The 24,613-nt window shown below is 41.0% G+C and overlaps 1 protein-coding gene across 2 annotated transcripts in view; it reads right to left on the minus strand.

Moving 5' to 3' along the window:
- LOC135494000 (gamma-aminobutyric acid receptor subunit beta-like) overlaps positions 1-21,811 on the minus strand; it is a 34,859-nt gene extending 13,048 nt beyond the window's left edge. For both annotated transcript variants that reach the window (XM_064781723.1, XM_064781722.1), the window contains exons 1-4: positions 21,667-21,811; positions 20,851-20,984; positions 3,094-3,161; positions 631-854 (exon numbers count right to left, since the gene is read on the minus strand). In XM_064781723.1, the coding sequence (XP_064637793.1) occupies positions 631-854; positions 3,094-3,161; positions 20,851-20,984; positions 21,667-21,722 (482 nt within the window). In that variant the 5' untranslated portion in view covers positions 21,723-21,811. The remainder of the gene's footprint in view (positions 1-630; positions 855-3,093; positions 3,162-20,850; positions 20,985-21,666) is intronic.
- Positions 21,812-24,613: the final 2,802 nt, after the last annotated feature.

Raw genomic sequence — 24,613 nt, forward strand, 5'->3', positions numbered from 1 at the left:
TTCATTATGCTTAGTATCTAAACCTCTTGTCCAGCTCAGAGTAAGCTCCGGCGAATCATGCCCCGCGGCCAACCTGAAGTAACAGAGTCGCGAGGACAATCCTGCAGAAATTACATTTAGCCATTCTCCTAATATGTTACCATGGTAACGTTTATTAAGTGACCAATAGATTTAAGGTCAGTGGCTGCTCTTGCGTCCTCCTTCTAAAAGTCCCCGGCTTCGGGCAAGGTTGAGTAGGCGACTGACGCCAAATTTGTGTGAAACCAGCCACTACAGTTACAATTTACTCCTATGCAAGCTCATGCACTCTCCGTTACACCATTTCATGTGCTGATTTATATTTAAACAGTATACCCATAGCTTCGCCGTCTTCATATCGAATTGGAATTTTAATTAAATCTTCCTCCATTCTAAAAGCACCGAGATGATAAAGAGGACACTTCTACGACAAGAGCATTTTTTTCATAAGGAAATCATCGTTGTTCTGAAACGTGTCTAGTCAGACTCCCTTCCCAGTCCCCCTCACTCATGTATGAAGGCATGACTATTCACTCGAAATAGGTGTTCCTGTGTATTTAATAGAGAGCTTTCACTTGATACTGATCAAGTAAAACCTCAATCTTTACCTACCTCATTCCATATGTGATAGATCCATCCCCGTATAATTTGACCATTTTATTTTTCTCCGTCACATCATGTAAAAAAGAGTTTTTATCATTGGCAAAGAAAGTGTCCGGCACCCAAATCTTTTCAGCAAAGTCTCCTGTCAATGTCATTTGTTCCTTTTTGTCATCGGAGAATTTGAGACGTTCGTCTCTCCAGTATTGATTAAGATATAGAGTTATTGTATAGTCCTGAAAAGAGAAATAGGAAGACGTATTCAGACAAATCAAATGAAAATCACATCTCAGTTCAAAACTGAATCAAGCAACTTCGTGGCTTCATCAAAGTCAGAGGAAGCAGTGGCACAAAATTGGATCTAACGTGTACTAATATTAGATTGTTAGGAAATAGACTTGCATTTGTTTTTCGACTACAAGAGAATGTGGTGTCCCCAGCACATGACATCTAATCATGATGCGGGGCTCTGGGGACGAAAAAGACCACGTTGCAGTTGTTTTTGATTGCGGGATGTGACGTCCTGTATTGATGGTCCCCCAGCATAGTTTGTTTGCCGTTCGGTACCAAAAGCGCAGATATCGGCAAACATTCCCTGTAAGCGTTCCAAGCAATTGGCCATGGTAAAACCGTTTGGTAGTATTAACATTAGGTGTAAGAGAACAAGAGATGTATGTATGCCTCAATACGAAATACTTCGTTGGGGACGAATGACAGTCTGTTACTACCAACCATGTTCTCATTAATGTAACCTGACGTTACATTGAGTTGTCTAACGAGGTAACGAGGTGACACACCTCACCGTGAGCTACATCTATTTGCATTTAACAAGATAGGTCGGGGATATACTGGAAAACAGGTTGTGTCTGTATCATGCATTCTGGCAGCTTCCTCGGCTCTAATATAAAGATAGACGACGGAGCAGGAATCTGTGAAATCAAATTATCATCATTGACATATTTGGCTTCGTAAGTTGTCTCTTGAACCAGGAATGTCTTATTGCCGCCGGGGATAATGAAATCCATCCTTTCGAAGTCATATTCCACAGGCAGAAGGTATTTTGGTGGAGGATTATTCGATAAATTGATCGATGGTCATGTCTCGATGAGACCGACGACTCGGCGGTACAGTTGCTAACCATGAGAGCTCCATGGCCATCGCCCTTCGTCACTTAGCTGTATAACTATCAAAGGCCCCATAGTATGTGATGAGGTTGGATAAGTACGGGATAAACCAATAGCCCGTTGAAGAAAATAAACGGAGTGGACAAGCAAAACAAGCAGAGTGGTCTCATTTGCTCAGAAAAAACAGTTCGTGGCTCTTACCATACAGCGAGGGTTTCCCTGCTTCACTACTACTTTTGTCATGGAACTATTATTTGGTACTCTTGGAGCAGTTTGGCTCTTTACTTGCTTCACAAGTACTGCAGAACAGCTTAACTCTCACGATTGTCAGTGCCTAATCTTATTTTTAAACGAATCTGGTTCTTCACTCGATTCTACAGTTTCTTGTGTAAGATTGTGTACATTTACTCTACGATTTTTCACAGTACGCAGGCATAAATGTTTGCCTTACCAACGTTTACCATGATGCAGCAGGGAATGTAGAATACAGTTAGCCCAATCGTCATGGCCTCGTCGAGCAGCCCTACAGATGCTTCCAAGAATTGCCCCCATAGCTGGTCAATACAGCAAACTATGTCTTTGATTACATTCCCAGGGGAAAGGCCAGAAATATTTGTCTGGTGTTCAGATCTAGTATTTGTTCGCACACAAGTGATAACATTGCGGCATGCGGAATCCCTCTTGTATCCTGGTCAATGTCGCGCACGAAATGAGCTGAGCTGACGGAGATGAGCCGTCGTTAGGATATCACTAAGATAAGGGTTTTGTCCTTTTTCTAATTGATTAGGAAGGTATTTCCTCATTGTGGCTTACTGTGTCGCTTCACTTTGAGTTGGCTCAGTTTTGAAATGTTGGTTTCTGTTTGTAGAAACCTGTATTTGAAGTAGTTGACGCAGCCTTCAACGCAGGGGCAACTTAGACATCCTGTTTTGACCAGTAGCAAGCGTTCTAGTCACTTTCCAACTAATCAACTAGTGGATGCAATCTCCAACGCAGGGGTAGCTTAGACCACCTCTTTTGACCCATGTATGTCAAGGGTTCTCATTGACAACTCTTATTTATAGTCACCCTCCAAGTAATCATGACAAGAAGAATTACCTAAGTGATTGTGATTGCCCGTAGATCTCATCTAAGTAAGTAAGCATATCGAATTGGGTCAAAGCTCATTGTCTGTTCGGTTAGGTTGGGTCTACACGTTCAGAAAAAAGCTTCCCATAACGTGCTCGGGACACACTGAGATGTAATGCGGATTTTGCATCCTGTCTTGACAGAACATCATTTGCTTCACTAACTTACACATAAAATGACGATTGGTCGGGCGGGGTTTAGATCAGTAAACCATTATGCTTACCATATTTACTTCCGAGATGCTGTCGAAGCTGGCAATCACAATTTCCATTTCAATCTCAAGGGGATCACCTGAAAGTCATAAAAACGAAATATTGATTTATGATAATGTAGCTGATTAAGTACAGAATGATGTAAGGCACCGATCTCATTTACTGAGAAAGACGGACTGTTAATGTGCTGTCCCTTCTTTCAGTCACCATCCTGAAGGATAACCGTGGACAGGTGCCTGGTGGGACACATTAAGTTTCACATACTCTTGCCTATGTTCAGATTCAAAATGTTCAAGTACGATGTATATTACCACAGCGAATTACAGAAAGTCAAATGAAATAACGAGCAATGGTTGCATCTTGTGTGTCAGGCCAACAGAACTCCATCGTATCATGCATTTACACATTATCGACTGTCAAACCACCGCAGAACATCGTATCTTCTCAGCGTGCAAGTGTCAATATGTACAACAAAAAAAACCCATGAATTTCATTTGAAAAAGTTCCATGTAAAGAAAAAGCTTTAGCTAGCGAATGTTGTCTGTAGCGGCAGTCCAGACTGAAAAGAACTATCATTGGGATGATAAACACTCCTCAATGAGGAACGCTGGGGAAACGATGTCGATTCGCTATCTGCTCTATGCCAACTGTATTTCAAGTCGTGCTATCACAATTTCTATGTAGTTAATTAATTTGTGGTATCAGATAGTTAGTATAAGATAAAAACACAAATATTGTTCCAGCTTGGTCTTGGATGAACCTTCCAATTTACCGAGCAGTGGAGTATGGCTATGCTTTACCTATCTGGTTCGTTTAAACTCCAAGTTGGCTATGTAAACAAAGCCAAGCTTGAAAGGCTTTCGAGAATTTTAATCATTGGTATAGCCGTTTCTCAACGCCCTATTAGAATGTGCGTTCTCTTTTGCAATGGTAAGCTATAATTTGTTGACTAATGGCAAAATAAAAAAAAAAAATTGAGTAGCAATCGATAGATATCTCTCTTTTTCTGTCGAAGATTCCATCCTAATCTAAGTGAACCTCACAGCCAAAACTTTAAACATAGACGTCAAAATCAAAAGCATCATGCTATAAAAAATGTTTGTTTTGTTATATGAATCACCCTGTAAAAGTATTTTTTGTAAAAAAAGTAGTTGGAGAATGTACCAAATGAGCGTCTGCACCTGAAGTCTTGTTTCTTTAAACATCCGCGTTGGGCGGATCATCTAAGCCATATGCTGGCCTAGGTAGACATGTCAGTATACAAACGTTCCTTCCTCTTAGACTGGTGAGTCTAGGTTAGGAGTTGGCATGCTACTTTAGATTCTTGGTCTTTGCGTTCGCCATTGGATCAACATGGACCTCATATTCCAACTCGTAACCTAACCATACATCCAATTGTTGGCCCTGTACTTCCTAAGATGCAACATTCGTTTATCATAATCACTAACTGTGTACAGTAGTTATTTTCAATATTTGTCTCCATAAGTCACAACGATCCCTCCTCATGGCCCTGCTGTAGCTTTTTTACTGAGGCAGACAGGAATTTGAAAGCATCGGCTTAGTGTTCCAACTGGCAATTCAACAAATGGCTGTCGTACTACGAACTCGTATTGCAACAACCATTCCATATACCTAAAGTAAGAAGACCTAAGTACAAAGCAATCAACTGCATTCTTCCTCACTCAAAGCTCTACAAAGGAGAATCAACTCGTATTATTGTCTTTGCTCTTGGATGCAAATATAGTGTTACAGTCATCCAAGAAGAAATCAGTCGACCTGGGAAAGGAGGTATGCATGATAAGATGGCGGAGAGCTTGATCTCCCCAAATGGTTTGCTTGACTTGTTGAGTAAAGCAGGCCTGTCTGCCCCATCCTGGGAGCCAGTTCAGCCAGATTGGAGCTTGGTGCATACCTTGTGTCATAAAGGCCAAATGCCACGGGTTAGCACATGTCGATATCCTGGTATGTCATTGTTGTATTCTTAGACAAAAAGGGTCAAGGGTCTAGATGATTGCTTTACTTGCGCCTAGGATGAAGACTTGTATGTTGTGTTTAACACAAAAAGAATTGACCATGGCCTGGGGACGTGTCCACCATGTGGTTGTACTCACAGTAAGTGACATTTCTCATTCTTTTTCCCATTCAAGAAGAACGCACCGTTCACTATAGAATGTCCCAAGAGAGTAGTTTCACATGGATATCTCGAATAACTTCGCGATTCCATAACACATAGCATTCCCAATAGATCTTTCTGCAAATAACTGTTTCCAACGGTTGAATTAGATTGCTTTAAAATGTGATCTAGCGCTTCCTAACATTTCAGTAAAAACTATCGTAGATATGTGCTTTTAAGAATCCATCCTGTCCTTGAAGGTATTTTGTTTGTATAATCGATTGCTTTGGCGTTCGCGTGGGATTATGGCCAGGAATACCGGAATGCTTCTCTTAATAACTTGAGAAAGAAAAACAAACTGTATTCTCTGTTACATTTATACTGATAAAGTCATTTTTGACACTCACCGTTGACTCACTGTCAACGTGGCCAACTACAAGGAAGACATCTGTTTGCGGAGAGGCCTCCGTACCTGATACTAAGAACCTTGATGGTGCCCACACATTTGATGGATAATGAAAATAACCCTCCAAGATTAAAATCACGCGAACAGATGTAACTACAGGCACTTGTCTTACGATAAACCATCTGCCCTTCACACGCTAATCAATAGGAAATGAGGTTACCGTTGCCTGAGATGCTGTCTTTAAATGTTACTGTTAGACAAACCTTCAAGGAGAGAATACTGCGCCGATGGTTTTGCTGTGACAGTGAGTTGAACAGGCGTGAATGATAGAGTTCAATATCCTAGCACAGTTTCCAGGTATCTTGGTTTGAGAAACCTTGGTGAGACTAATATCTGAAATGTTAGTTTTCTCTGCCAATGACCAGAGTCGTGTTATCAGAGGTCGATGTGGGTACAAAAACGAGAATGTGATGTTAGGGTGGACATTCCTAATGCTTGTCACCCGATTTGAAAGTGTAAATGATAGTTTGGCGAAGGCCTGTTGTACAAGTACCAAGAATCAAATACAGTGCCTCTGTCATTGCCCAATATGATGGGTTATGGAGTCTGTTGGACTGTCACCCGTATGGCTAATGTATGAGCCAAACACATCAACATTGCAATGGCAGAAGCCGCTGCACTAACGTACACAGACAGAATATTGATGGTGATATAAAATGCTGCCCATTGATTCCAGAGCAGTAGTAACACAAGCCATCAATCTTTGCCTGTGCCTCTAAAGCACCAGTTCAACACAACTTGAGTGATTTTCGATAGCCTCGGTTTTGGACTTCATAATCCAGGCGCGCGGCAAGTGTGCTGATGCACTGATCGGGTTGCCATGGTAACCGACGATTACGGGTTGGTATCTTGTCTTCGCCATTCGCCTCTCGTGTATCCAGAATGACAGACCTGTCCACCGAGACACAGTGCAGGCCATTTGTGTCAACCCCCTCTTCTGGTTATAAGCATATCGCTTTCTTTTCACATTGCGCCAACATAAGTGTGGTGTTTTGCTTTGCTGCTTTGTACATAGAAAATGATGCCAAGGCTAAAAGCTTGACCTTCTCTCTGATCATGCTGCATATGCTTCTTAAGGTATATATTTGAGGCTTCTTTGATGTCGAGAACCTTGATTTACCCTCTGCTCATGTCAGGCTTGTCTCATTTGATCAGGCGACGCTGGTGGCTTGATGTATCATGTTTAAGATAATGCCAGGAACAACATGAACTTCTGGTCATGCTGTACCAGACTTGCCTCAACAGACTACAAGCGTTTCACATCAAGATGAAGGAATTATTGGCGAAATCTAAACTAGCTCATCTCCGGACTGATTCAAAGAGCCAGTAAAATCATTTGAACCGGTGAACCAACCAAACCACCTCCGTGGTCAATAGTATATCACAATAGTTCAAACTCGCTTAATGAACACCTCTGTGAAGCCATCTCATTGCTTGATTTCCCTGATATCCACTACCTTGTGAATTCGATCTACTCAGGCCGTTCAATACTCCTTCTATCTTCTCTGTCATTTCGTTGCCTCAGAATGTCAAATTGATTGTCACTTCGATCGTATCAATAGTAACTGAAGGGACACTCTATTTGGCTCGCAATGAATTGAGAAACGCCTCAAGGCTACTCTCCGAGGATGTGCGTGTTACCCAGTTACCTTCTTTGTCGACTATGACGAAAGAGATGTTAAAATGCGATGTGGTTCAGACTGCTCTCTGGTACGGGTGTAGTTCCTGCTTATCCCCATTGTTTATTACAGTAACCAATTCCAAGATTATGATAATGATGTTGTTCTGTTCTCGCCAAATGTCCTGCTATGTATTGTGAGCTGCAATAGATGCCAAAAAATGCAAAAAAATCGATACGTGTACCCAATGCTCTCTTGGACCATCTATTATAATAATACTGGAAGGGGGACGAGGTAAGTCACACTTAGGGACACTGTGCCGCCTTGAGATTTGGCATGGATGTTGGTCACATGTTATCCTGATGCAACGTTTTGTTTATTTTCGAAAATCTACTTCAGCAGAGCAGTAATGAGGAATTTTTAATCGGACACTGTCAATTCAGAACCCAACTCACCACTCTGTATTCCACTTGTGATCATACGTATTAGCAAGGCAGATGCAGACAGATGCTAATCACTATGACTTTTACGCTATTTTATAGCCTTGCTCTCTTCTTAGCTGGCATAATTGACAAATATTTCCCAATTATTTATACCCTGCATCCACACCGCATCGAGATTTATGGACTAGAACAGCCAGATAACCATGGCAACGTAGCCTGCATGGATACACCAGCATCTTTTTGAGAGTTGCTAATTCATTGCAATCATTGCACACTTAGAACGAGATTTATATCAATTGTTGCTCGGTTGCGTGATAGCTTGCTTGGCATGGATGGGGGTATATTCGAAAATCTATCGTCAAATGCATCGTTGGATCATGGAGTAACTCCATCTCAACTGAATGGGTTTAATTTAGAGACGACCCCCTTGCCGCCGTTCTCGTTGGAAAGAAACCTTGACAGTTAATGTAACGAAACGTGTCTCATTCCCGAATCAACTTGCATGAGGAATACTGTTCGGCAAAGGCAAGCAGTGGAAGTTGCCGTCATCACTCGCACCTCAACTCAAATGTCATTGGTCTTAGATCGCGCGTAGACTGAATACTATTTACTGAATACCAAGTTAGTCAATATTCATGATAGAATGTAAATATTTGCTGTGAATATACATGCTTTATTTTAGATGTGACAAACTCTACTTTGAGCGACCAATTCTCCTTTATGCTAGAACTTGCAATAAAAATTATGGAAAGGCAATGATGGTTTTGAAAGTGGTACTTTGTGTGAAGGACAATTACTCAACCAACATACTGAAATCGTTACTCTGAAATGGTTCCTTCTCTATCCTCCTCAATCTTCAGAGTGCTCTCAACCTTGTCAAAGTCAAACGGTTATAACTTGTAGATACTGCGCCTTTATTGATGTCGTAGTGGGCTGTAAACGTTGTGGGAAATTTCTGACCTCTTGAGCGGCAGGACCTCTGCTTTAGATAGGCGGGCACAAGATGAAAGGTAATTGCTTACCGGTCACACCCAGTCCAATCACAGAGCAATAATCTGTTCTCCTTCGACTGGAAGCTCAGGGGGAAAGTTTATCGACCAACCGCACTTCACCGCATGTCAGTAAGCAAATTTATCAAACTTCATAGTAACAATAAATCTATGTGGTAGGTCAGGACGTTCTAAATATTTGAGCTATTATAGCATTACCTGAAGATTTTTTTAGTAGTTGAAAATATTGAAATGAGCTTCGTTCTTACGCAATTATCAGCTTACATATTAGCATTTCGATCTTCTATAACCTCCGAAATCCGCGCTGCTTCGCTTTTCTTGTCATCAACAGTCCTCACTAAAGAGTTGATATTTCCCAATCACATCTCAGAGGTAGCAATGAGTTTGCTTTGCAAACGAAACCTTCATTGTGTAGTAGATCATCCTGTAGCTATTTCCTCCCCATAAACCGATGCCTATCTTGTGAGCAATTCCCTAAATACGTCTTAGTAGATCCAAGGAGTTTGCTCAGCTTCATTGTTTATTCAAATGTACCCATTTGCCTCACTGTTTAAACTACATTGGCAAGAGGATGAAACACGATAGGTGTTTTAAATAATTCAGCGTTAAGACAATCAGCATATAATACAGTGTTATAGCAGAAGACGTGGCGTTCCTCTCTCTGGCTACTGGTAATAGTAGGCCTTTGAATCAAGATGTACATGTAAATAGTGGAAATGACGTTCGAAGGCCAATAGGACTTTGTGAATATGTACAAGAATCGTCGATCTGGTACAAAAACTCTCGAAAGATAGATACAAGAAATATCAATCAATAGAGCCAACTACTCCAAAGAGACCATTTAAAGAAGATTCGTGAATATGGATAGCGTGACGTTCATTTGATTGTCCCCATCGAGCTTTTGGTTCATTTGGTTTTTGCTCGTGAATGGCAAGGGTATTTGTGTATGGTTGGACGACTAGTAACTGTAAGACAGCGTCTCAATTCTAATCCACCAAACAACGTGTAACTCCGCTAACATGAGATGGTGTCACTGAAATAAGTAATACGTTCCGGCATTTGTTTAGAACATTCCGGTTAGTTTACAAACCAGAGTGACGTAATGCTAATTGGTAAATTCTATTATACTTTCTACCCGCCTGATCAGCCCTACACAATAAAGTCACCATTACAAAAGAAAGCTTCTGTTGACCACAATCAATTGGTTCTAACGATCTGAGTGTGTTCTCTTTTTGGCTCGAGCAGTAATCAACTTGGGCAACTGCTATTGTTTTGTATGGAAAGCTGATTACTAATTTACAATCCAATTACGTTCTGCCCCAGAGGGTAAATGTTGCAGTAGGGGTTACACAATGTGTAGTGTGGACGTATGTTACACAGCAGCCTTTTGCAGCAATGAATGACTATACTTAAATGGGCAATTAGTTGATGTTTTGGGAGAAAGCATTGTAAAAGCAAAATGGACCTGTTCCTGCTTTAAAGTGGTTCATTGTTCTACACGTTTGTACTCTAACACCGAGTATCATAAACTTATAGTTATGGTACTTGGTATATATATATGCCCGCAAAGGAGTGGTGTCTAATTTGATACACATCCGCCGCTTTGATTTAAATCAACTTGTTTCTCATCAACATTTTGTCGCATCATGGAGCTCAGATAAAGCATGCTTTGACGTTTTGGCTACATTGATAGGAGAAGGCGTCTTATTCTCCAACTCAGTCCCTGCTGAGCGTTCATCTTGTCAAGTAACATTATAATAACCTTACCATTAACGATCAATCAAAATTCTTCTGGTTAAAAAAGGCTTTGTTCGTTTACATTTATAACACGATACGACGCTTCTTCGCCTTCCTGTTGAGTTTTCAATAGGCTGCTTCTAAATTGAATCGAATATTCTCCCGAGCTTACCACGCTTGAATCTACGCAAGCAGCTGCTAACTGCTTTACTATTCGCTTGGTTTCGCATGTGACCTTTAGAAATCGTTTAAAGAAATGGTTGAAGATGAAACTTAAAGTTGAACTTGCTTTAGTATTTTCTTAAATTTCTGTAATCAAAAAATATCGTTAATATCTTATGCCTCTCGCACTATATTTTGTTCGTAGAGATTGCCCCCTCTGCCTTGAAATATCCCTAATTCCTGAGTATGAATTACACCTAGTCGCGTACCAGTACCCCTCCTAGAGTTTGATTCACACCTTTTCTTCCTACCAGATACACCTGCAGGAATTTAATCTCTTCTGCCAACCAAATACCCATCCTGAGTTTGAATTGCACCTCTTCTCCCAACTAAATACCTCTTCATCTTCCCAAATTCGACTATTTAGTGCTAAATTCCCCAAGCATTTTGGAATTCAGATGAAATTCGCAATGCTTCTTTAGAACGAAACATACTAACTCTCACCTATTTTTCCGACCTAAGAATTGTTCAGTACCAAATTCCCAAGCCTCATGACATTCTAATTGGATTCTGTAAGCTACTTTTTAACCAAACATTCGCCAGAGATTCAAAGTCTCTGTAAACTTGTCAGTCTCCATAAGGTTGTTACCACAAGATTCCAAAGTGACGCCTTGCCTTCTGTTCAACATGTTCAATGAAGAATTAGTGTTGTCAAATGCCATCACCAAATCATATTATCATAATAAGATCAGTAGGAGCTCACTGATTGGTTGAGACAGATGGAGTTATTTGCTGCATATAGGCACTCATGGAAAGGAAGGAATGATGGCTGGCATCTTGATAGCGTCTTGTTAAGCAGATCAATGCCGTAATACCGACACTTTTTTCTTTGCGTCTTTTCCTGTCTATGGGTTGATTGTTCGAATCGAATGTGCGAGGGCTGATGAAATGTGGCACTTCAATCTAAAGAAAGCATATGGTGATTGTGAACTGTTTAATATGGTCCATATAATTGTTGTTCAAAATGCAATTTGGAATAATCGCTGAGATACAGTAACTGCTCTTTCATTGTAGCTTTTGATTTGTGTGACAAGTAAAGCTCTTGCTTGGCTGGTACTTCTGATCAACTCGATCATACCGGTCTTAAATTCACCAGTTTACTCTCCAAGCCTGGGTTATGATTCTGTTTGAATCAGTGATGCACCCATGATGTAGTCTCATCAGCACCAAATCGTCGCTTTTCGACCCTTATGACATTAAGCAGAAATGCTGTGCACTTAAACTAGATCTCATAAAACCACGACAACCTGAAATATAAATGCATGAGATTAGATCCCCTTACCATCCTATGCTTGCATCATTATTTCTAAATTATTTATTCATGCCGACATGCGATAAGTATCATCTACCACTATAAGACCTAGAGTTTTGTATTGTTTTAGCAAATTTGATCTGACATAAAGTATCTTTGTGTAGGTGAAGCGAAGTCCCTGAGGATGTTAGGGTTCCCTTCCATATTGTAATAGTTGTAGATAGCTAGGCCTTTTCCTATATTCCCCCAGTCTGATTTACCATTGGCTCCTCATACCACATGACAAAGGAATCATAATGGTCCCTGCATGTAGTTATGTATAGTTTCCAGACGGCTGGCAACCTTTCTCAGATAAAGAAGATAACACAGGAAGATATCATTACAGTAAAAGATGTTTCGTCGGATTGACAATGGGAAATGTTGCTTTCGTGTTTCTTGAATGCATCAGTATTATATGGTCACCTTGTTAGATCGCTGTTTTGGAGGAATGTTTTCTTGAGTAAGTAATGAATTGTTGATGTTATAAAAAAATAGCCCTTATTGTGATTTTGATTAATTTCTAGCTTTGGAAGCAGGTTTGTTACTTTATATAATGTGTTGTTTGTCGCCGAGATACTGCACAACATCTTAAAGCATAACAACATTACCAGAAGTCAAACTAATCCGTTTTGTTCTTTCGACAGTTAAGCATCTCAGTACACACATACATCTAAAGAAGTGACCCAAAATAGTTAGAGGTTTAAACACGAGAGCCGCATGCAGAATGGTTCATTACTTTTAGTAGAACCTTCGATTTTTTAAAAGCAGAGCGATCTATATACTAACATTTATTTTGGGAAGGGTTGACTGGACTAGGTACGAATACTTAAAACTGGAACTGTTACAGACAATGCTCTTGACAAACTGGACTAACAAACATGAAATAGACTGGCAAACAAACGTGTTGGAGGCATTGAGAAAACTGTGTAAAGGGACTGTGACCACTTTTAATTGTAATCAACTACGGAGCGCATGTAGACATAACTGTACATGCGTCTTTATGTTAATAACGTTGATTACAATATGGACCAATAGTTCCTTTAGACTGGAGAAGAAACACAAAAACTGGAACGTTGTGAAGGACATGGTGTTCATGATTAGACCACTGTTACAAAGTGAGTGCGTGAAAAAGCACGTGATCAAATTCTGAACAGATGCCCTGCATGCTCAGCGAAACCAGACGAAAGTTGAAAAAAACCCTCAAGAAAACAACCTAACTTAGCCATAGAGTAAAATACAACTCAACTTGAAACAAGAAACTAAACTAAAGAATAAAAAAAAAAAATTCTCAAAACTTTTGAACTCCATGAAATTTCAAATGAATTCTATGCATTCAGAAAGACGCCAAATAGCAGAGCACTTACCGACCGCTAATAGGTAGCATGAAATTAACAATAAAACATATAGAATATCGCATTTACATCATTCACTACTGACCAAAGGAAGTTCAATCATTTCGAGAAGAAACCTAGTTCAAGGCTTTATTCTACTAGAACATGTTGTCGTGGCGGATGCTGACACGACAGAAGAGACATTAATTACATAGGTGTCATGTACTGTCACAATTGTTGATGAGAAATCTACAAATATATCATCATCACTGTATTATGTAACTACGCAAGTTTCTTCTGGGTATTAGAATTATGAAATTCGTTTTGTAGGAATGTAGCATGTATCATTTTAAAATCTATATTTCAAATCGTTGTGTACATTGTTTACACATGTGCATGGGTTCCATTGATGGTGTGCAGTTTGAATTTACCATTAACGTGGTTCTAGACAACTATCATAATGAATAAACTATTTTTACGTTTACACCAATCAAATAACACACAGATTTATAATATCGTGCAGATGAACAATACATCAAGAATGCAATGTCTAAACCTTTAAAAAGCGGGTGTAATGAATGTGTAAATATTGGTATGAGTCTTGATTGTTGAACGACCTGGCATCTACGGTAACTTATGATGTGGCTATATATGGTGTTTGTTCATTCATCAAGCAAAGAGAAAAACTAGATGGTAGAAAATGATGCAAACAATCGTGCAGAAATGAAGTGGAATTGTGAAAATGTGGTTTCCAGATTACTGCTGTCCAGTTGTTTCGATTTGTCTTCTTCTTATACACTGTAATGAGCATACATAATGTGCACCTGACGTTACCCTTGCCATCAGGTATCTGTAACTGTCAGGGGTTAACCTAATAACACAGTCATCTCACTTCCATGGCTCATGGAGCACTTTATATGACGGAAGTAACACCGTCGAACGTTCCGGCCGAGCTGTAAAATGGAGGAAGGTTGTATGCACCAACAATAATAGGATTACCAGTTGGATGACAGATATATTCGCTACGGCTTCATTTATCTGCCATCCGAAGAGGATACGATGAACCAGAGCACTTTGACAATGCGATTCATGTCCAATTCTCATGTGGCGGTCACCGCTATTGTATACGAAGGTTCATTTGATAATGAAAACTGTCGCTCAGGCGTGCAGGTGATAACGCGTTGTGCCCATTCATTGATATGTCTCCACAGACTGGTCGACAAGGCAGACTGCGCCTGCGTCTGGTTTTGTGTATCCATAGACCCATCATCAAGCTTGGTTTCCACAAGAGCGGGAACCGCCGGCAAAGAACTAAACACCATCCCTTGCCAATGTTATGCAGTTATACCCGTGGATTCCAAAAGGCCATTGTCGAAAACCCAATTATCAGCATCATAATTAAGATCCTATTCATGTTTCACTCTTCAAGCAGTGCAGTCGTATAAACACCACTTGTATGCGTATCTCAACCCTTGACAACTTTACAACAACGTTAAAGACCATGTAAAGTGACCGAAGTTGAATTGAAAACACGTGAAAAAAATATTTGGACCCAGAAATGTGTTTTCATCCTTCAGAGTTGAATTTTTTCATAATGTCAAAATTCTGAAAAAAATTTCAAAGCCAAACTTTTTTTGGGCTGATCATGTTTCTTCATTTTGAGCAGAAAAAAAAACAAGTGAAAAAATATTTTGGCTTTTGACAAGAACTGAGCCGGACTACGTCACTTTTCTCAGGCAGCAGTGTGGGACTTCGTGTCAGGTATTCGCCAATCAGATGACACCTGGCGTGCCTGTTCGGTGCAGAGAAGGTGATTTCGTTCTGAGCTTCGAATTGGCATTACCTGAGCGGCCGAACCAACGAATTCTTTAAAAATGTGTTGAATGGCCAGTCGATACAATGACAGACCGCCTTAAAAGTCATCACAAAAATCAAGTCAATAAGTCTCACTCATAAAACATAGCATGGTAATTCACCGTGATTACTTTCATAAGCGATCTTAGAAGTTCTGTCCAGTGATAGCAGGCGATTCATCATCTTATTTGACTATAATAGCTCAATGCTCATGTCGAACATGGGATAAACGGTTCCCGATGACGTCAATTCAAATCTTGCTCAGTCATGTGATATGCAAGCCGTAAAGCGATTCGTTAATCGATGGGACTCTCTGTGAGCTAACAGGATGGAGGTAGCATCTTCACGTCTGTGATATGGGGGGGGGGGGGGGGTAGCGGTGGGACTGGCCATGGAGAAGTGGTGAGCCGAGCTCAACCCGAAGGTCGTATGCTTGCCTCCTGGTAGAACCACTAAACTGATGTAGGGTACCGGTGGGTCTGGCAAGGAAGAAGTGGTGAGCCGAGCTCAACCCGAAGGTCGTATGCTTGCCTCCTGGTAGAACCACTAAGCTGATGTAGTGTGTGCACCACTACCAGGTGAAAGTTCAAGTGAACGCCGTGTGAGCACTCCTTGATGGTAACCGGAAAAACGCCGACCGACCGACCAACCGACTGACCGACCGACCTTCCGACCTACCAACCCAAGGAGTTTCGTAGTTGAGTCACAGGTCTCATAAGTCAATGTGATATATCCAATCCACGATAGTCACGTGAAATGAAATTGTAAACAAGCGCACGTGCGCTGGTCAAATGACAACAAATGCATGTTGCGCGTTGCAGTTCATGCATTGCATCGGTCGAGACACTCGAGTAGAAAAACTACAGTGCATAGATTAGGCCCAAATCATGTTTTTAAATCCACCGACCATGTAGACAAAGCATATCTTTAGAGTATCGTTATCAGTTCCTTACTGCGTGAACTCGTTTTCCCGGTATAATTGACTGGAGATGCTGCTGTCAGACACGTCGGACTCCATCACGTCCATTGCGCTGGGCACTACACAGATAAATGTGCTATAGAGAAGCGAAAGGGATACTGCACTATGACGGTAGGTTGGCAGGTCAGTCGGTCGGTCGGTCGGCGTTTTTCCGGTTACCGGGCTATGAGGCGCGAATGGGATGCCGTAAGTGAGGTTGTCAGAGTCGGCGAGTAGGTCGGTCGGTCGGTCGGTCGGTCGGCGTTTTTCCGGTTACCCTCCTTGATTTAGGACATAGATATAGGATGGGGGTACCTACGCTAATCACATTGCCTGTCGTGGATGTCCGACTACTGCAACCTTACCTTAAACTTTGTATACATCCTGTGCAGTTTTTGTACTGTTTGCAGTCTAGATGGAGACATGAAATAACTCGTCGACTTTAGACCTGTATCGAGTGCCAGAAGACTGATTTGATAGCGTTTGGAAGTTGGGCATTTGTAAGCGAATGTCTTATGAGTACACATTCTCATTTGCTTATTGTCGCACGGGCTTCTCAGATCATTCGATATGAAATCATTATTTCGATCGGAAACGTTGATAGACCGCGCTATCTTATTCAGCCAGCCCGAGACAGAGCAAGTATAACCACTAATTGGCGACCGTTTCGTGACGGTTCATTGGTGATATATTGGCTTGAATTCAAAACTAATTAAGTTTAAGAATTTTCCTTGCCCCCAGACTGCATCTTACTACTGTCACAAACATCAAGCGAATTCACTCCTTTGATTTTGTATTCGCAGCTGTGCCTCAAACAGTTACCTAGGCAACCATACATTTCTTTCCTGTGCTCCTTTATTGTGCGCCGTTAGCCTTGAGGAGTCAAGAACGCCACGCATGAGGAGGCAAGATGGAGATGGTTGTAACATTAAAATGGTGGTTGAGTTAGTATATATCATGACTCATAAGCAAGCTGTCTTTGCAGCGCTTTGATAAAAGAGCCGTTGAAGGTGCTTTAGATTTTAGACCAACGGTCGAAATCAAAAATTATCGGATAAGTGCGGCAAAGAGAACAATTCTCCCCTACTTTGGCTCAAGAGTCATTTAATGCCAAGCTAAGTACAATAATATGCAATGCAGTGAAAACTAAGCCATCCCACTTGAGGTTTTCTTGATATGATTTGCTGTAATACTACCAAAACTAAATATTTTAGTGTTCTAATCCGATCCTTAGCACTTGACATGGTGTTAAAGGTTCAGCCTTTCAGTTTTCTCTTCTTATTGTGGAGGACTATAATATTAAAACCTTCTCAAAACGGGTCGACACATTTTCAGCAGAAGTCAAATATATGATATTCCGTGTATACAATATTGCTGATGCAGACCTAGAGAAAGAGAACTTCAATAAATATCCGACTTTTGGTGACCATATACCACCTAGCTTGGGGCTATTTGGGGTGAGTTTTTTTACAGATAAGAGGAAACACATGAACGATGGTGTTATGTTTCATGTATCATGCAATATCCAAGTCCCTCTCGTCTGTATGCTGACCATGAACCTGTGCGTTCAAACTTTATTGGCCACCAGTCCAGATGATTTCGTGTCACTGCATATAATATGCTACAGGACGCGTGCCTTCTACGTTTCGTCATTTTGTATAGTAGATAAACTGTGGCTACTGTGCAACACGTATGAAATCAATGGTATATGAGAGGCACTGGAGCAGATTTCATTTGGTCGTATTGATTTTTCTGACGGGCTCATAAACAATAATGGCTGACAAAGAGGAGACTAGTGCAATTATACAGTAGAGCCTGTGCGTGCAGGCGGTTTCAATATAGAATATATTGCTTGTTGAGACAGCCTCTGGTGGACATGGATGGCTTCCTTTCACGACTCAGGACTAGAATATCTTGGTTGTCGCTGGCAAGTCCTCACTCTGTCGACACTCAATCTTAAAAAAACAGCTCATGACTGCAAGGACTGCTTTTGGACAAGTTAGAGGTGGCAATAGTCCTCACCTGTCCAAGCTTGTTGCTACACCTCATCAGGTCTGAGAGACGACACGGTGAAGCCAAATTTTTTCTGTTGACCGTCACGATATTGCTGAAATTCGCTGAAGTGCCGCCTAGAGGACCTCGCGACACAGCCTGATGGGTATCATGCGTGCTGACCTTAGTCAAACTTGATTTGGGTTCCGCTTACAGCGCGGCAACTCGAGAGCCGTGTGGCCAGGGCTGACTGCGTTTCCTACCTCAGATTCTGGACACAGTCACCATACATACATGAAAGGCAGAATGGTTACTTTGTTTGAGTTAGATAAAACGATGAAGCACTGTATTGTCGATTAGAAGCTGTCAGAGAAACATTCAGCGTTATTTTGATAAGACACCTTTTAACAGGAACTCTGTAATTTCTACCACTCGTACAAGCATGTAGCAGCACCTGTTACAAGATAACCTGATGCCAATGATGTCTGCAGATGAAATGGTTTCCGACGTACGGAACTTTGCTCGACGAACCTTGTTTAAGATCTTCAGGCTTAGTTGAAAATGGCTGCCAAAACGGCAGGGTATGGACTTCGGGTCGTAATGAAAAGCTGATCTTGATATTGTTTTTCAAGTGGGCCTTCTACCACGACTTAAATGGGAAAATGCATTCTTCATTCTTTCTAGTATTGAACCTCACACAGAATAAACCATACAAGGAAAACCTTATTTCTATACATTACTTTGGGAATACAATATTGTTAGAATATTATGCATAATTAATATCATGCATTGTGCAGGTATTACATTGCTCATAACATTTGCCCAATAAAGCTTACAGTCTCATTGACCCAACTTGGCGAACTAATCGACAAAGCACAAACAAGATCAATGTCTATTAAAAAGAGACGTTCGGGATACACAACCAAAACTTTCTGCTCAAGGGCCCAAAATTAATATGATGATAATGAAAGTAAATCCCTCCACCAAAGCTTGTCAAGGATGAAGACCGGAAAAATATAAGCGATACTTGGACTCGTTACTAGAATTTATGTCTTTAAGACAGTATCCTAAACGGAAAAAATCACAAGATCTTGTGTATTCACTGCGGAATCCTTAACGTGGGTAATAACTTAGTCGTCTATAGATAGAGTCTCAACGCACGCTCGCCTTGATCACATCAATAAATATGAATATAGACTATGGGTGGCTCATCCGCACCCACACATATACGCGAACGTGTCTTTCACATCTTGAGAAAGAGAATTTTGTTTAACAGTTGTGGTTTGGCATACAAACCAATCTCTGTGAGCCATTAGATACTCAACCTTAGAAGCAAGAAGCTTACGTTTTTGCTTCTTGAAGATTTAAAGACAGATGTAGGTGGAATTTATCTTCCCTTTGGTCCAATCGATTCGGCTGTTCAGTACGAGCGGGCTTGAACTTTAGTATTTCGTGCATGTGTGTGGGAAAGGCTGTTCCAAGAATACGCTTGCTATGCATTTGCCTTACGTTGGATTGCCGCCAGCATCGCCTTTCGAGAATCAAACAGATTGCTGATAAAGCAGGACATAATAACACACTTAGCATAGCATTCCCACTGACTAATAGTGCAAGTAGAGTCTTTTCATTGCTGTTGGAGACGGTGAATTTGTACTCTAATACTGGCTCTAGGATCATGAATGTATCACACATTAGGTGACTGTGGTTCACGGTAACAGCGGGATGAAGATAAGGCCATCGTGTTTAATAGATCCATATCTCAGGCTGAAAAAAGGAGCCTCATCTTTGGCATCAACTCACACTTTAGCATCCAGCGGTCACATAATGGGTAATAGCAGATGATTATGCAAACCTTCTTGAGTAAAAGGTTTTACATCGGTTTATTTCGTGTCACTATTAAGGCGCGTCATGTAATAGATTTGCAGTGTTTAATCCACTGTTGATATTTTTGAGAAGGGATTTGTTTATATACATGAATATATGCACTTTTATAAGATAGCACACACCGCTTGGCAGTAGCATCAATACCACAACCTGGTCGTAGTATGGCAACCAGGTATAGAAACTTCTCACCTTGTTCAGATTTCATACAAACTGTGTAGTTGAGAAGGCGAGTTGAACTCGATTGATGAGTGACTCGTTTTAACAGGAAATGCAGAAAACATTGATATGAAGGTATACTCTTCTGCCAGACGACTGTTTAAGAAGCCAGATGACACCCTATTCCAATTTGTGCGGGTTTTCTAACTACACTACCCCACCTTTACCTCCAAATCATAGAACAAATACATGTATAAGGAAAACACTAACTACCAACCACAAGCGTTGCAACTAACGACTACTGACTATTACAAAAGGAACAAGCAAAGACGAAAGAGATGGCCCCATTGATTACTTAAAACACCGAAATCAACCGAGCTCACATGTCTAGTCTACCTTTGAAGTAAGAGGCGATGTGTTCAGGATGGTCCAATAACATTAGCTAACACTATTTTCTGAGGAAGGTTGAATTGTTCTTTGACATTTGTCGGGTAGCATGTGGTTTCTGACAACCGATCTATGAAACGGGAGACTGCGGTTCCTTAATTCTTCGTATTATTTTTTTAATATAATGGCATTTTATGTTTACCAAAGCATGACACGAGCACTTTTTCGGTAATAAAATGATGTGTGGTTCGGCTGATTTGGGTATAGGGGTATAGAGTGGAGAGAAACAACAACATGTGCTTTACCTCCAAACGATGGACGAAGTCTAATATCATAGCCTTGAAGCAGATTGTTGATAATTCCACTGACATTTTGTATTCCACTCTTGACTATTCCTTGTTGAATATCTAGGGACTGTTGGTCATCAGCCCCGTAAGATCTGTATGGAGTAGAAAGGAGACAAGATTACTGGCTTTCTCCCTAAGAAAAGACGAGGTCTGCCCACAATATCTGGAGGCTGTTAGTCGTTAGCCCCGAAAGTTCTGTATGGAGAGGAAAGAAGACGTGATTACGGGCTTTCTTCCTAAGAAAGGACGAGTTCTTCCCCACAACAAACAAAATGGTATAAGTTACAGTACAACACTCAACCAACACAAAATGATACGACTTATGTCATGATTCTGTAGTTAAAAGAAAAATTGAATATAATCCTTGGTCTGAATATTGAACGTCTCAAAAGCATATACATGTACAGACAAGAACAAAGTTCTTGAAACCATAAATTACGATTTGGCCGAGAAATATTGCTTAACGTATCAATACCTAACTATAGCAGCGGGATGGCCGCCACAAGTAACTGCCAGCAAGTCGGGGCGATTAGTTCACTTACATATGCTGCTCACCATGAACTAGGGTGTCATTCTTTCCCATGGTAAAACATTGGCAAATCTTGTCCACTGCTATCGTGGAGCACTATTTACTGACCTTATCAATCCCGCCGCAGTGGCGGAGAAATGGCGGCCATCAATAGATGATACAGAATCATTGAAATGATGGTTTCATTTGGAATAAAATCACGGCAAAACGATGAATATTAGATTGTACGAAAAAGGTTAACCTACCCATTAATATCCAGTAGTGTAAAAACTAGCATCAAAAGCCCTGCTAACGTTTTCATGTCATAATCCTTGCGGGATCTGTGCTACATATGTGCGAACTCCACTCTGATATTCCACCAAGGTACTGATCATGAGCAGCGGTCTGCGCGCATGCCTGTTTGGTTATGCTCCTACGTCAATACTTCTGGTAATGCTACTGGTGAAGCCATGCGCCCGTTCCACCTAGCGATTTGGAGTGCAAGTGAAGTTTTATTGGTCTCTGGGTGCCAAGCCTGAGTCATTTGATTTCAGTTTAATGCTTTTGCAAGGCCGGCACAGTATACTTCATTTGGTTTTTCAAATCACACCTGTATGGGAGGAATTGTCATTAGTTGCTGGGTAGCCTAGTTTGCGTGACTCTTTATTAAAATCACAGCCTGGCGGTTTGAAGTTAATTAGGAGATGTGTTAAGTGTGATGGATTCTCAAATGACTCTGACTCTGTAAACCCATTGACATTCACTGTATCATACCCTTTCGGTAGTTCAGGTAGACGTATTTTTTGCAGTTACTTAACGAACTACTGCATACATCGTGTCGAATTGGCCTACTACATCCAGTTGATTCAGAAAAAAATCATAAAAGGAGACATTGTACAATAGATGCTCCCATTTAAAAAGCCTAGTCGTCGATGAGAGCTGAGAATAGCTCCCTAGAAAGCCAACAATAACTCCAACTTTAAACTTTCTGTCAAAACATGTTCATGCTCAATATATGTCATAAAAGCTAATTACACATAGTACTCTGCATGCATCAGTCATTGTAGATAAATATGTAATGAATTTGTTTCCTTCACTCCATTGGAAGAAAATGTGAAGTTTCCTTTCGATGAAGAGTTTGATTGAACAGGGATTGGAGGAATGATTTCCAACTGGCATGACGATTTGGACACAATGAGTATATCAGTCAGATTGTTTTATCATGGTCGAAGCAATTTCTCATAAGTTTGGACAAATTCTGACCTATCTTACATAGCTTCACATTCTCTGGAAGGTTAAACAATATCCTTTGGCAAGGCCAGTTCCTTGGTGAAGCTTCAGTCTCTTTACACGGCTATCGTGACAAATCCATCTCATCGGCAACGTGCCCCCGATCAAGTGCTGAACATCGATTAGACCAACTTGGCCTTTCATTAGATCCTTTAAGAGTCTGGCTGGCAATACATCTATATTCAAGTGGACAGGTCCAGTGATTGGCCAGCAATCAGAAGAAAGGGTCACGGGATCCCTTGATACTCGGTATAACAAGAGGATTAGGAGAGAATTGGCAATCTCAATGTAATGACCGATAGAGGTTTTGGAAAGCTCATGATGATACTGATAACGATAAGGGACTAATGAATGCTCTAGGGTCAATGAATCTGTTTAAGGAAAGGCTATGAGGGCGCCTGGGCTAACGAATAGCTTGGATCAGATAGGATCACCATGCTTATCAAGGCGTGGATGGTGAGCCAATACGATTCACCCTGATCAGGACCCTACTTAGAACACTCATAGCTATAGTTTAGGCTGTTTAGCTCTTTTGATTCATTCGAGTGACAATAAAGATACTGGTATAGTGGGGTAGGTGTAAAACAGAAGAGATGTAAACTGAAATCAACCATTCATGGAGTCTGGCACCATTGAGTCAGCGTACGACCATTACCACACATTAAGCGATGGTCACTCCTACTACTAAGACCTAACGATAATGTTCTAATTGACGTCATCAGAAGTGAAGGCATTTACAAAGTTTGTTCCGATGCTTCGAAATACCGTTGAGGCTCCAGCTAACTGAGCACTGTTTCATGGCTTTGACGGTTAGATGGAGCGATGCAGTAGTTTCCTGATACATGCACAGGTGCCGCTATTGGTATCATTTTCCTTTGGCACATGATTCATTGGGCTTGTTTGCATAGATGTAAGTCGGAGCCTTGGAAGATGTCCTCCATTCGTGTGAACTGATATTAGGAAATTTTAACCAGTAATCCGAGTCCAGATATTAAGGCTGTGATGTCAGGGTGTAGCTGACAGTTAATGAGGTGTGAGTGCTGACCTTTCAAGACCATTTTACCATAAAATAGCTGATTTCATTAATGTCTTTCCTTGTTCCGCCTCTGGCACTGAGCCTCAATTTGGTGGTTGATTCATGGGAAGAAAGTGGTACTGACAACCGCCAAAGGTGAGATGGCTTCTTTACCTTTTGATTTACTGTGGGTCGAATGTATTGAGACAGGCAATCTGACCACAACATTACCTAATAGACTCAGTATCCTCAAGAAAGAGGCTTTCCGTACAGTCCCAAGCGATGTGTGTTGCGCTACTGCAAAGGTTTTTTATGTCAATTCTACCCTTTGGTCATCGTTATTTCTGCTTTAAGTCCGTTTTGGGCTCTATGAGGAAACTAACTCGGATGATTCATTGATCAATAAGGCATTACATTGGTATCTGCAACCGAATGAAGTTATGTGTAAGCGTTCAACCCTTCTCCCCCACATCGTCCATAATCTGCTTTGTGATGAAAATATGATCCGAAAAAGCGAGGCACATGGCATTTAACCTACTGTCAGTTGAGTGTGGTGCTGTGGGTTGGTGAACGTGCGTGGTTCATTGTCTTGCCCCACAGAGAGACAGTTCACAAAAAGCGTTTTTTTGTTCTCAGATCATATAGAGCAAGGCTCTAGCTGGGTATGACATGCTCAGACAAACGTTTCATGACCGTGCAATGCATTCTTTGACCACATCACGCCGCTGTTCTGAGAAGGTAAAACGCATGAAGTTGTTTCGGGAGATCGTCTTGTTCAACTAATCTAACATGCTGTTGAAGATGCCACTGGCAAATAAAGGTAATCACTCTCCAGCTGTCTCCGTCAATACAATTAACTTAGCATTGACTTGAAGCAACAAACAAGTGTCCACATATGAGGATGACTG

Source organism: Lineus longissimus, chromosome 9 (genome assembly GCF_910592395.1).
Source record: "Lineus longissimus chromosome 9, tnLinLong1.2, whole genome shotgun sequence".
NCBI classification, from domain to species: domain Eukaryota; kingdom Metazoa; phylum Nemertea; class Pilidiophora; order Heteronemertea; family Lineidae; genus Lineus; species Lineus longissimus.